The sequence below is a fragment of the Musa acuminata genome, chromosome BXJ1-5 (assembly GCF_036884655.1).
Source record: "Musa acuminata AAA Group cultivar baxijiao chromosome BXJ1-5, Cavendish_Baxijiao_AAA, whole genome shotgun sequence".
In the NCBI taxonomy this organism is placed as follows: domain Eukaryota; kingdom Viridiplantae; phylum Streptophyta; class Magnoliopsida; order Zingiberales; family Musaceae; genus Musa; species Musa acuminata.
In genome coordinates, this window is record NC_088331.1 from 8,803,466 (window position 1) to 8,816,134 (window position 12,669).

The following is a 12,669-nucleotide window of genomic DNA, read 5'->3' on the forward strand; positions in this document are numbered from 1 at the left end:
TCCCTCCCGAGGACTGTTGACTTTGCTCTCGGTCGTCGAACCTGTCTGGCATCCGGCATATCAGAAGCCCGCTTGTACAATCCATCCTATGTCTCATCGCTTCTTGCTACCATCCAATTTCCACGCAAAAGAGAGATCTTTGCTTCTGTAACTCCATAGAGGAGAGAGATCCCGAGGAAAAAGATCTCTTTTTTGCTTCGATTTTGATGCGTTGCTCCGAAAGATACAAAAAGGAGCCGCCTTTTGCTGACGGCAGAGAGTTCTTGCGTCCGGTGGCACCCCGGTCAGCTCCTGGATTGAGAGATTAGTCCATGGAGGCGAGCCACGGCCGGGCACTTAGCAGCAACGTGAGCGAGATCGAGGAGGAGGCGCCGGCGATGGAAGAGGAAGACATGGTTTACGTCGCGGTGCCGGCGGAGTACAAGGCCGGGAAGTCCGCCTTTTTCTGGGCGATTCAGAACACCTCGAGGGACCAGCCCATCGTCCTCGCCCACGTCCACACCCCGGCGCAGCTGATTCCCATGCGTATGCCCCTTCTCTTCCCCTCGCATGTGGGCTAATTCTTGACTTTACATTGCAATGTTATGTGTTCTTAAAGGATTCCTTCCTCTAGATCTTGGGTCCGGTGAGTTCCCATGCCGAATTCCTGCTGTTACGATTTCTTTGCTGTTCCCCGCTTCGATGAAGGGTTTCTTCTGGGGGGGGGGGAAGGCTTCATTTTTATGGGTCCTTTGAAATAGTATAGTCATCCGGAAATCACTTGAGTTTCTAGGTTTCGATTCACGTAGTTTTGCTTACGAAATCTGCAGTAGAAGCTGGTCGATGCTGGCAACATATGAAGCAAAGAAAAATCATGTTGAGCTGCTTCTGTACACTATTAGATCATGGAAACCCCAAGACTCTGTTTGCTCCATCCCTTCTTAATCAAGTCAAAGCTTCCAGGAAACAAGAGAAGTTCTTTGTCAACTGTTATGACTCATTAGTAAACACAGAAATCGGCTTTCTTTTCCGATGGTGTGTTATGCTTTGATTTACTATTGTCCGTGCCCAATTACCAAAACTGGATCTTTTGCTCGAGTTCAAAGACCACTCTTTTCGAAGATCTACATCGGTTGGGTTTCTTCTCCTTTTATACCTTTGTTCATATATACAAATCACAACTTTAGAGGGTTATGTTTTGTGATCACTCGGACGGACAGTCCACCACTGGTAGTACCTGAATGGCAATTCAAACGAGAGCTCGAAATTTAAACTAGAACATCTGTACGGTATATGATTTAGGTTTTGTTGGGGTTTCTGATTACTGGTTGCCATAATCAGCATGATATCCAGATGAAAAATCTTAAAAGTAACCCGATTCTTAATTGAGTGCAACATAGTAAATGATAGAATCAAGAGGTCTGACCGGCAGCGATCGGTTTCGACATTTTAAACGATAACTAGCCTCCATCTCATTATCAGAAACATCCTTTTTTATTTCAAGTTTTTTGTTACCATCTAAGTTCTCTCTTGAAGTTACTATTCATTATCTTTTATCGATCATTCTGATACTAGAACTTCTTTAAAGGCAACTAATTCAAATTTTCCTCGATTTCAGTGGGTGGCAAGTTTCCTGCAAGCTCGCTCAAGCAACAGCAAGTTAATGCTTATAGGATGCTGGAGAAAGAAAAGATGAATAAGAGTTTAAATGACTACATCACTATAAGTTCACAATTGAAGGTGATTCATTCTATGGCTTCTTTCATGTTCATTGCCCTTTTAGCACTGTTGAGCTTTTATAGATCTAAAGGGGAGGAATCCCCCTTCCTTCTGGATCTATTGATTTATATAAATGATTTGTAACTCATCTTTTGATCCTCTCAGCGAAAAGTGGAGAAGGTGGTGATTGAGATGGATGATATTGCAAAAGGGCTTGTTGAGCTCATCGAACAACACCGGATCACCAAACTCATCATGGGAGCAGCAGCAGATAAGCATTACTCCAAGTATGAACTACATCCCTTGTTGTGTTGCATATTTTAACAAAAAAAGAAAAAGGCTGCAACAGCTTTCGCCGACAAGGTTGCTTATCTCCAAGAAATTAACATGTCCTATTTGCAGAATAAAATTATGTTCATGCAGTATCTATATGTGCTCATCATTGGTTTCCCTTATTGACATCTTTGAGAAAAGCATGGACTAAACTATTGGTCTACTCCCCAAAGTAAGACTAGTTGTTTCAAGCCACTTTTGACCTCATGCAGTAGGACCTTCTGTTCCGCTCATCCATAATTCTCGTAGAATTTTTATGACCTCAAATAGTTATTTCTTTAGAGTCAACCTCATACTGATAGAAAAGGCCTGGGTGATGTACCCATCTAAAATACTTTGATGATTGCTTAGAAATTTCCTGCTTTGAAGTTTTGACCCAGGTAGGAGGACGGCTTGCTGTTATTTATTTGCCACTTCTCTACTAGGAAATCTTGAGAGTCTATACACTACTCTACATTAGAGGCAATAGGTTAATGACTTTTGTTATTCAATAAGACTACAATATCAATCAAATACATAGAAAATAGATGTTTTCTTCCTAACTAGAAATTTGACCCAAAAGATTAATTGAACTCAAGATACCACTTATTTACTCCATTTTATAGCCGTGAAAGTAAAGGACAAAACTAATTGAAATATGCAAAAACAGAAAATAAATCAAGTGCAACTTGAATCATAAAGAAAATGAAAAAAGTTTATGGCACATTAATCGATGGCATTGGACTTCAAAAGAACAGATATGTTATACTTATTATTTATACATGAATAATACCACATTATAATGAAAAATAGAAAGAACAGAAGATAATTGGGTATTCTATTTGATGCTAACTCCTAACCAATTCAAGATGTTTATTTTACAGGAAAATGAAAGAGATTAAATCCAAGACAGCAATCAGTGTGAAGCAACGAGCTAATCCATCATGCAGGATATGGTTCGTTTGCAAAGAAAAATTGATTTGCACCAGGTGCGAATGTTCTTAAGCATGACTCTCTCTCTCTCTCTCTCTCTCTCTCTCTCTCTTTTGTGTTGATGATTTTGATCACGAATTTGTTTTTTTCTACCACTAATTTGTTAATTTTTAAAGAGACTTTCTTGTGTTTTAGATTAAAATCCATGTGTTTGATCTTTCTTTTGGTTTTCAGCTCTAGATTTAAACAATGAAAATTTTGATTGTTTTCTTACATTATACTGTTTCTTTCCATTTCTGCAGGTTGTCCTTCTAGTGTCAAGAATTATTAGTATAACATTAGTTAGAATTTTAGTCCAAAAAGTCCTAGTATTTGCAGTCCGTATGCTTTTGTCCTTTGTAATTTCATTGAGATGTTGATATTGTCTAAAAATAACATCTATAATTAATGGCATTGTCCAATCTTAAACCACATTAACATGTATTCTTCTGTAAACTAAGATGTAGTCTATATAGATGGCACACCTGTGCCACTGTGTGAGAACCACTTAGCCTTTGTACAGATTTCCAGAATATAAACGATTATAAATAGCATTTATCTCTAAACAATCATGCATTGTCACCTAAGGCATGGGTGTGTCTGGTTAATTACTTTCCTTATATCTGAGAGAGAATTCAAGGGGAAGATCTCCACTTTGCACAAATTTAGCTTGTGCCAAATACTTACATCTCCTGGGTGCAAGTGCACAGGCTTTTCTAGAGAAAAGGGAACAACCGGGGTATAACTGGTCAGTCTCTTTGATTTGGTTAGTACTAATGTGCAAAGAACCATATCTGTTAGATTTTCCTGTATTAACTAGAGAACCAAATATTGAATGCTTCCTATAACTCCCCCAGTCATTGAAACAAACTGGATGGTCCAAATTGATCATTGTTTAGTGATTGTTTGCAAAACCTTTTTATTCTTTAGTAACATATCTTTCATTATATGAAAATTATAAATGTATGGATTTATACTTCTTTTGACAGTGAACCTAGTTCAGATGCATCTCGGATATTACAATCACCTATGATGACCAGCCGAAGCTCCACATACAGCCAATGTGAACAGTTGAGATCACCAGATTCATTCTTAAGACAAAATGAATCATTTAATTGGCATGGAAGCCATATCCAAGATCTGCCCGTGCATGCATCTACTAATTCTAATGGAGGTAGAAATGTGGCAGCATTGTCATCTCCCTTGCCTGTTGAGCTTCCAATTCCTCAAAGTAGAGTAAGTATGGGGGGGAGTCCATCTGATCCATGGGCAGGAATTTCAAGGAGTTCTCAGAGTTCATGTCGTTCATCATCAACAAACTATGAGGAAATTAGCAACTTCAGTATGTTATCATTGGCCAATTATGAAGAGGCTGAAGCTGGGTCAGTGATCTTAACTTCAGTGCATGATTCCGAGAAGGATCTCCCTTCTGCACCTTCCCATCATTATCTTGTGAGTTCTATATCACAATCTATTTGTTCATGGTCTCGTGGGAAAAAAAGCAACGGAAACCAAGTTCAGTTTGTAATCTTGCATGAGCTTAAGTTATTTTCATTTAAGGTTTTCTTGTTCCCTTTAACTAGCCATCAAAGTGTCATGGCAACCTCATCTCTTCGATAAGGCAGCCTTGGCAACATGTTTCGGTTGTTTTAGCGAGTTGATGGTATTATTATAACACTCTAATTTATTCCTATATTGGAAGTGGGTAATGAATTGACTTATAAGATTTAGTCCTTCATTGGAAGTGAGTAATGAATTGACTTATAAGGGTATGATGAGTATACTATTATTACTTTAACCTTAAAACATTTTAGATAAGTCAGTTCTGTATTAAAGGTCTGCAAATGATTATTTTCTAGAAGTGACATGCACAATATGTTCGCATATTTTGATTCTAAAAAGGGCCTCATTTGACATGAAAAAATAATCCATTCCATTTTACAGGAAGATCTGGGGTCAGATGGTGTTGTGTATAATAAACTTCAAGAAGCCATGAAAGAGGCTGAGAACTTGAAGAATGAGGCTTATGAAGAATCCTGCAAGCGCCGAAAAGCTGAACTGAATGCAGTTTTAGCTTTCCAAAAGGTATATCTTTTCCATCATAAATCTTCTTGATATAACATTAGTTTAGAATGCATGATATATAGTTCATAGTTGTCGTAAAGATTGTTTAAAATTTTAGTCATCTCAAAAAGAGATTAGAAAATTCTCTATGGAAAACCAATCATTTACCTCCAGTATGTTGACAATTTTCCCTTTCAGGCCAAAGCATCAGAGAATTTATACACGAAGGAGGTGAGACTCAGGAAAGAAATCGAGGAAGCATTTGCAAGGGAAAAGTTGGAAGTAGAAAAGCTAAAGAGTCAACACTATGAAATTTCTAAACGTCTCCAAAATGCAATCGAACAAAAGTTGGAATTGGATCTTAAGATTTCTGAATCTGAACATGTTGCCAAAGAGTATGACAGAAAACTCACAGAGGCGCATCATCTTCTCTGTTCTCTTCAATCAGACTATGATTTGTTGCAGCAAGAGCGTGATAAAGTAGTTAAAGAAGCTGAAGAGCTACTTCAGAAGAGACAGCAGACATCTAGCATTTCTGGGGCTTTCAGCTTGGAGTTCTCCTCGTTGGAGCTTATGCAAGCAACTGAAAACTTCAGCAACTCATTGAAGATTGGAGAAGGTGGATTTGGATGTGTATACAAGGGCTTTATTCGCAACACAGCTGTCGCTATAAAGTTGCTGCATCAACAAAGTATGCAAGGCCAATCTGAGTTCCATCAAGAGGTAATGTTGAGGTCCTCCTAATGTTCAAGTACAAGAATGTCTATTGCTCATGCGAAGTGAGTGTCTGTTCTTTCAGGTGACTGTCCTCAGCAGGGTGAGGCACCCAAACCTTGTCACTCTTATTGGTGCTTGCCCGGAGATCTTTGCTCTAGTCTATGAGTTCCTCCCTAATGGAAGCCTCGAAGACTGTCTTGCCTACACGAACAGCTCTGCACCCCTCACATGGCAGGTCCGCACACGTATCATCGTGGAGATATGCTCTGCTCTGATCTTTCTTCATTCAAACAATCCCCATCCTGTCGTCCATGGTGACCTCAAGCCTGACAACATTCTTCTGGATGCCAACTTTGTGAGTAAGATTGGTGACTTTGGCATCTGCCGTTTCCTCAAACAGTCCAATACCAGCACCACTCTCTGTTGCCAGACAAATCCCAAAGGCACCTTTTTATACATGGACCCTGAATATTTCCTTACAGGAGAGCTCACACCACAATCCGATGTTTACGCCTTTGGAATCATAATCCTACGCCTCTTGACAGGGAAATCTCCCCTGCGCATTGCAAGAGATGTACAGGAAGCTGTGGATAATGGAGACTTGCATGCAATTATTGATAAATCTGCTGGAAACTGGCCTTTTGTGCAAGCAAACCAATTGGCACATTTGGGCCTAAGATGCTCAGAGATGAGTAGGAAGAACCGACCAGATCTTACCCAAGAGGTATGGAGAATAGTTGAGCCTATGGTGAAGGCAGCTTCATTGTCTGTGTCATCACTGTCACTTAGGTCATTCTCCTGTGACAACAGCCGCATACCTTCTTACTTCATCTGTCCGATCTTCCAGGTTAGCATTAACTACTCTCCGCTATCATTGCTTGAACTGTAGACATGTTTTCAAAGTCATTTCTTTTCATAATATGGCAAAGTCACCGTCCATTGATTACCGGGAAACATGCTAAATTTGTTGTGTTTATACACAATCTCAGGAGACAATGAATGATCCACATATAGCAGCAGATGGCTTCACTTATGAAGCTGAAGCTATAAAAGGCTGGATCGACAGCGGTCATGATACATCACCTATGACAAACTTGAAGCTTCCAAACTGCGAGCTTATTCCGAATCATGCACTACGTTCAGCCATTCAAGAATGGCTTCAGCAGCAACAACAGCAAATCTGATTCTCTCTCTCTCTGTTTTCCTCTTCTTGTACAGTTGAAGTTCTTCAGTTGTTGCAGCTTGTATAATTTTCAGCATCTAAATATTCCCTGATACTTGAATTTGGATACAGGGTGTGATAGGTATAAGGTAGGAAAAGGAAAAGGGAAAATGTAGTCACAGAAAATGCTGCATTAAGTTGTATCATGTGGTTAATTTTTCTTGTAAACATCAAAGCATTATTTTTCTTTCTTCTCAACATGTTCATAAGCTGTTCTGCCCGTCTTGATTTGATTGAGTGGAATATCATACTTCCTAGGTTTCAAATGTGTAGTAAGCACACTATTCTGTGGAATATCATGTAAGAAAGTTTCCAATTGCTCAAGGAAAGTTCATTTTTGTCTAATTTTCTTCTGTTCCTTACTAGCCTCATAATAAAGAAAAAAAATTGTAATCATAATTCTTAATCATAATCTAAACCATAAAGGAATATGATTAGTTGATTAAAAGCAATACAAAATAGATTATGATGTCAAAATTAAGTTCTTAATTGTAATCATAATTCTTAATCATAATTGTTCCTTAATCAATATGACTTTTTTAAAATTTTTAATCATAATCCTTTTTCAATCTCTACCTTACACATAAATACTTTGCTAACATTAAAATTTTTAGATCATTGGTCGTCGAAATATCATATTCACTCTCAATTAAATATTTCTGTCACGTGTGAAGCAAATGTTTTTAGTTAGTGAGTTTCTAGTTTTTGTTAGGACTCTAGCTAGGAGAGTCCTAATATAGAGGAACATTCATGTAAAACCTGCCTAAGTCGACCCCTATTAAAAAGGTAAAAAGGCCGACTAAGGTTATGAGGTTATTTCTTGACGAAGAATTGAGAGTTGTAAAGGAATAAGAGTCAAGTCGAGTTGTTCTTAGATAAGCATTAAGAGTTATAAAGGAATATGAGTCTTGAGTAGGAGTGCTATTAGGAGTTAGGGTTTAGAAGTCCTATAAATAATCATGTATTCCTCCTCTTTTGTTAAGCAATAGATGAATCTTTTCTGTTGTCTTTGAGCAACAACTTAGAGAAAGAAACCTTATAGAGTACCAATGAAAATCTAATAGTATTCCACCTAAAAAGTGAGGATAATGTGATTTTGATACGTTTGGATCTGCAGGCTCATATTCTCTTTTGCAGTTTATTGTTTCTGTCACTGGTAACATTGCTTAGGCCAATACGTTTAGGAGACGAGTTTTCCAATTTTCTTTAAATATTAGACGAGGAAAAAAAAAACTATTCTTGGAAGATTGCTATGAGTCAATCCTCGTTGGCCTCTTAATAATTTGATTCATGATTTGGTGTGATCACAAATCAAACTGAATCCACCTCAATAATGAATGAAGCTGATTGACATCGTGTCTAGTCCGCTTCACTGAGGCGTGCCAAAAAAACAAAAGTCCTTTCTTGGAGAGGAGGAAAGAGAGCCTCTTTCTCAGAGAGCGTACGCCTTCCCACAGAGAGACATTTCACAGAACAGAGAGAGAGAGAGAGAGAGAGAGAGAGACGAGCCTTTTCAGAGAGACTTGTCGTCATGGTGGCTGGCGCGGGGCCCGGGCACATCATGTGGCCAGCGGAGGCGAAGGACCATGGCGTGAGTTGTCTCCCACATGATGCCAGACTCGTGCTGTCGCTTCTCCCAATCATGTTGTTTGTCTTTCCACTGCTGCTGCCGCCGATGATGATAAATGTGCGCGGAGATACAAATAAATTAGCAGCAATCTGGTATTGGCCATATCAATACAGAAGAGATTAAATGTCATAGAGAAATCAGAATGCTTGAACTCACATAATATAGATTTCAAATTGGATATAGTAGTCATGGATGGATAATGACAATATAGCGCAGGTGTAAAGGTTGTATTCTAACCTGTCCTGTGGTCCAATGAGGTGGCGCAACAAGGAACATCGAGCCGGTAGTCTCTTTATCCTTTTAGTTGTCATTTCTTCTGGGGGAGAACTTCTGGTCATAGAGCTCGGACAGCAAAACAATCAAAGTTAACGGACGATAGCTTCTCCTTAGGGTAGATGGAGAGCAGATAGAGCGGTAAAATATACAGAGCTATGGCTGTACCAAGTGACCAGAATCCATTAAAGAGGAAAGAAGATGACCCGTTGGGAAAGGAGAAAGGGACAAGAGTGTCCTACAGGCCTCCCTGTCTTGGTCCCTGCAAAACCTGTAAAACCAGTTGAAATATGTCAATGGATTTGTAATACAAAATGGTAAACAAAGGAAAATATGGACAATTTTAGGCAATAAATTGAAACCATCTTTTTGTTTTCACCTTCAGCACCGCTATAAAGAAACCAGAACAGTCCTTAATTCCCTTCACATACTGTCTTTCGTTGCTCCAGAAGCTGGTAGAGGGAAAAGGAGTCAGAGAGGATGGAGGGGAAGGAGGAGGATGTGAAGCTTGGAGCCAACAAGTTCTCGGAGAGGCAGCCCATCGGGACAGCAGCTCAGGACAAGGACTACAAGGAGCCACCACCAGCCCCTCTCTTTGAGCCAGGAGAACTCAAGTCATGGTCCTTCTACCGGGCTGGAATCGCAGAGTTCATGGCCACCTTCCTCTTCCTCTACATCACCATCCTTACCGTCATGGGGGTGGTCAAGTCCAACAGCAAGTGCTCCACCGTCGGCATCCAGGGAATTGCCTGGGCCTTTGGAGGCATGATCTTTGCTTTGGTCTACTGCACTGCTGGCATCTCCGGTAACCTCACTTATGCCTTCAATCCTTCGTTGTTCTTCTTCTCTCATGTTTGTCCAGAATACTACCGACAGCAAAACTCACCTCCTGTTTTGTTGTGCAGGTGGCCATATCAACCCTGCTGTGACCTTTGGGCTGTTCCTGGCGCGGAAGCTGTCCCTCACAAGGGCTGTCTTCTACATGGTGATGCAATGCCTGGGTGCCATCTGCGGAGCTGGTGTGGTGAAGGGGTTCCAGAAGGGAGTCTATGAAAGCAACGGTGGCGGAGCCAACGTAGTGGCCTCTGGCTACTCCAAGGGCGACGGCCTGGGTGCTGAGATTGTAGGCACCTTCATCCTTGTCTACACAGTCTTCTCTGCTACCGACGCCAAGCGGAATGCCAGGGACTCTCATGTGCCTGTAAGTGCTCCTTGCTCACTGTGTAGAACTGGTGTCATGTTGTTCGTCGCTTTTACTTGCAGACCAGAACTAGATCAGATAATTTTTCTCCTCAATATTTTGGTCTGGATGTACAGCTCCTTGCTCCCTTGCCTATTGGATTTGCTGTTTTCCTGGTTCACCTGGCAACCATCCCCATCACCGGCACTGGCATCAACCCAGCTCGGAGCCTGGGAGCTGCCATCATCTACAACAAGGACCATGCCTGGGATGACCATGTAAGCATGTTCAGCTTAGTGAGATAGTAGCAAAGAGATGCACAATTAAGCTGTAAATTCCAATTTTCAACAACAATTCTGATGTAAATTTTGTGTTTCTGATGCTGCTTCCTCAGTGGATCTTCTGGGTTGGTCCCTTCATTGGAGCTGCCCTTGCTGCCATCTACCACCAGGTAGTCATCAGAGCCATCCCCTTCAAGAACAGATCCTGAGCACTTTCCCTTCGAGGTGTCTACCTTCTGTTTGCTGATGATCTTGTTGTGGCCTTCCTTTCATGTTCTTTTCCTCTACTCTTTGATTCCACTGTTGTGCATTTATGAACTTGTGACTTACTGTTGCTAATCAAGCGTGTAAATTAAGTAGCGGTGTAATGGGTTTACCATCTTACTGCTGCTTCACGAGACCTCTTTCTCTGCTCTTTGGTTCCACTGTTGTGCATTTATGTACTTGTGACATACTGTTGCTCATAGTGTCGTTGTAATGGGTTTACCATCTTACTGCTACTTCACGAGTCATCTTTCTTCCCAATCTCCACGAAGCAAGACAAGACCTGGTACATGGGTAAACCTGTGACAGATGCTTGCATCAATCAATGGAAGGGAAAAGGACATCGCCTAGAATACTGTGGTAGGGTTGGCGCACTGCAAGGACAATGATTGAACTGTAGTTGGATAAGCATTGGGTCACACAGGTTGTTGCCATAACATCATCCGCAAGAAATCAATGTTCCACTGCTGAATCCTAGAAAATGGTAGAAAACTCCATGAGATTAACCTGGTTTATCCTTTTGGTGCCGTAGAGCAGATGGGGAGAAGATGACCCTTGTGCTGAATTCCTCCAAGCTCTCATAAAATTAACCAGCGTAATGATCCTTTGAAGTTAGATAATCATCAGAAAACCCTAGAAAGAAAACTGGGGGATCATCTCCGGAAGATCTAACCCCGATAGATGCTCTCGTAAAAAATGATTTTGATGGAAGCGTGCGTACCTCGATCAGTGGGAATAGGCTTTATCGGCTCATCTCGCAATGGCCAAGACACTTCCAGGCACCGTCCATGGATCTCCTAGCCATGATCTGATCCTCTCCTCCTCGGGAACAAAAGTGCGAGTCCAGCGGCCGCGTCCAGGGAACTTCACTCCAAATCTTTTGCCGAGAAGTTTCTCGATCTACGAAGACCGCCACCGACGACGCGCCGCCTCCACCATCATCGATTCAGGGCACGCTCATGATGATCGATGTGGATCAAACGCCAAGAGCCGTAGTAATCTTCGGATTGTGAGATCGCGGTGAGGGAAAACCAAGGGGAAACTAGGAACAGAGCAGTTGGTTTCTCCCGCTACCGCTTTATACTTTTCGTGCTTATTTACATATTGGTATTTTTATTTTAACATATTTTACTGCAGATAAATTTTAATCTCGTGTTTTTATTATTTCGTTCTTTTTTATTTTATTTTCAAGTAATTTTTATTCTTTATCATCTTTATATTTTTTACTTTTTGATCTTCGTCTCATCACGATGCTCTCACTTAAATAATTTTTCGATAATTATTATAATTTATTGGACCTATTGCTGTTCACTATCGTTGACGTCGTCTGTAAACCAAGATTTGTTGCCACTCGTTGATAATCTTAATATTACTTGATAAGCATCAATGTTATTGTTGTTAGAGCATTTACCTCTAACTTATAATTATTTTAAAAAAATTATAAATAATAAATTTATAATCAATCGAGACGAACATAATGAGGTGATGGAGTGAGTAGTGGTTAACAATGCACGCCCGAAAAAGAAGGTGATAGTAATCGTTCATACAAAGATCATATCATTTTTCAGAAATAAGGGATGCTCTCCGGAAACAAAATAAATAAAAAAATCCAGAATGAGAAAAGAATGAAAATTTAGGGCTTTTGAGGGAATAAACTCTTTTATTAATATTTGTTGAGTTATTTGTACTTAGATTTCGACACCATCTCTTCCTTTATTTTTTTTTTTTGTTTTAATCATAAATTACTATTATATACTAACCAAGCATTTAAACTAGAATTATTATCAGTTGTTTGATTATATATTATTCTTGAATATTGGTAATACCATCACCAAACCTCCTCTCTAGTTGTTTTATTTATTTGTATTTTTACTCCTTTCATTCGTACATTAGAACACTAATTTGCTACTGGTTCTTAATTAACAATTCATTTACCTTTTAATTGCACACTGTCTTCTTTTCTATCTTAACATCCCATTTAATTGTAATAGACTATCATTTATTGTTGTTTCGTTCTATTTCAGTTTCGATTTAATTGAAATCATATAGGAAAATG

General features: G+C 39.9%; 2 protein-coding genes across 2 annotated transcripts; both read left to right on the top strand.

Moving 5' to 3' along the window:
* On the top strand, positions 1 to 7,205 carry LOC135673627 (U-box domain-containing protein 33-like). The gene is made up of 9 exons (XM_065182724.1): positions 1 to 525; positions 1,598 to 1,719; positions 1,864 to 1,985; positions 2,895 to 2,999; positions 3,972 to 4,434; positions 4,927 to 5,067; positions 5,245 to 5,769; positions 5,846 to 6,610; positions 6,753 to 7,205. Exons 1-9 carry the CDS (start codon positions 312 to 314, stop codon positions 6,945 to 6,947), a joined length of 2,652 nt encoding a protein of 883 aa, XP_065038796.1. The 5' UTR covers positions 1 to 311; the 3' UTR covers positions 6,948 to 7,205.
* A 2,099-nt stretch (positions 7,206 to 9,304) lies between these two features.
* LOC135673628 (aquaporin PIP1-1-like) lies at positions 9,305 to 10,762 on the top strand. Its single transcript, XM_065182725.1, has 4 exons — positions 9,305 to 9,693; positions 9,794 to 10,089; positions 10,206 to 10,346; positions 10,463 to 10,762. Exons 1-4 carry the CDS (start codon positions 9,369 to 9,371, stop codon positions 10,556 to 10,558), a joined length of 858 nt encoding a protein of 285 aa, XP_065038797.1. The 5' UTR covers positions 9,305 to 9,368; the 3' UTR covers positions 10,559 to 10,762.
* The last annotated feature ends 1,907 nt before the right edge of the window (positions 10,763 to 12,669 follow it).

What these genes read in the sequence shown, in the direction of transcription:
- LOC135673627 (XM_065182724.1), top strand. Translation starts at nt 312, where the DNA reads ATGGAGGCGAGCCACGGCCGGGCACTTAGCAGCAACGTGAGCGAGATC. An exon ending in GGCGCAGCTGATTCCCATGC is followed by an intron (nt 526 to 1,597) that starts GTATGCCCCTTC and finishes CCTCGATTTCAG; the next exon opens with TGGGTGGCAAGTTTCCTGCA. An exon ending in TCATCTGTCCGATCTTCCAG is followed by an intron (nt 6,611 to 6,752) that starts GTTAGCATTAAC and finishes ACACAATCTCAG; the next exon opens with GAGACAATGAATGATCCACA.
- LOC135673628 (XM_065182725.1), top strand. Translation starts at nt 9,369, where the DNA reads ATGGAGGGGAAGGAGGAGGATGTGAAGCTTGGAGCCAACAAGTTCTCG. An exon ending in CCAGGGACTCTCATGTGCCT is followed by an intron (nt 10,090 to 10,205) that starts GTAAGTGCTCCT and finishes CTGGATGTACAG; the next exon opens with CTCCTTGCTCCCTTGCCTAT. An exon ending in ACCATGCCTGGGATGACCAT is followed by an intron (nt 10,347 to 10,462) that starts GTAAGCATGTTC and finishes CTGCTTCCTCAG; the next exon opens with TGGATCTTCTGGGTTGGTCC.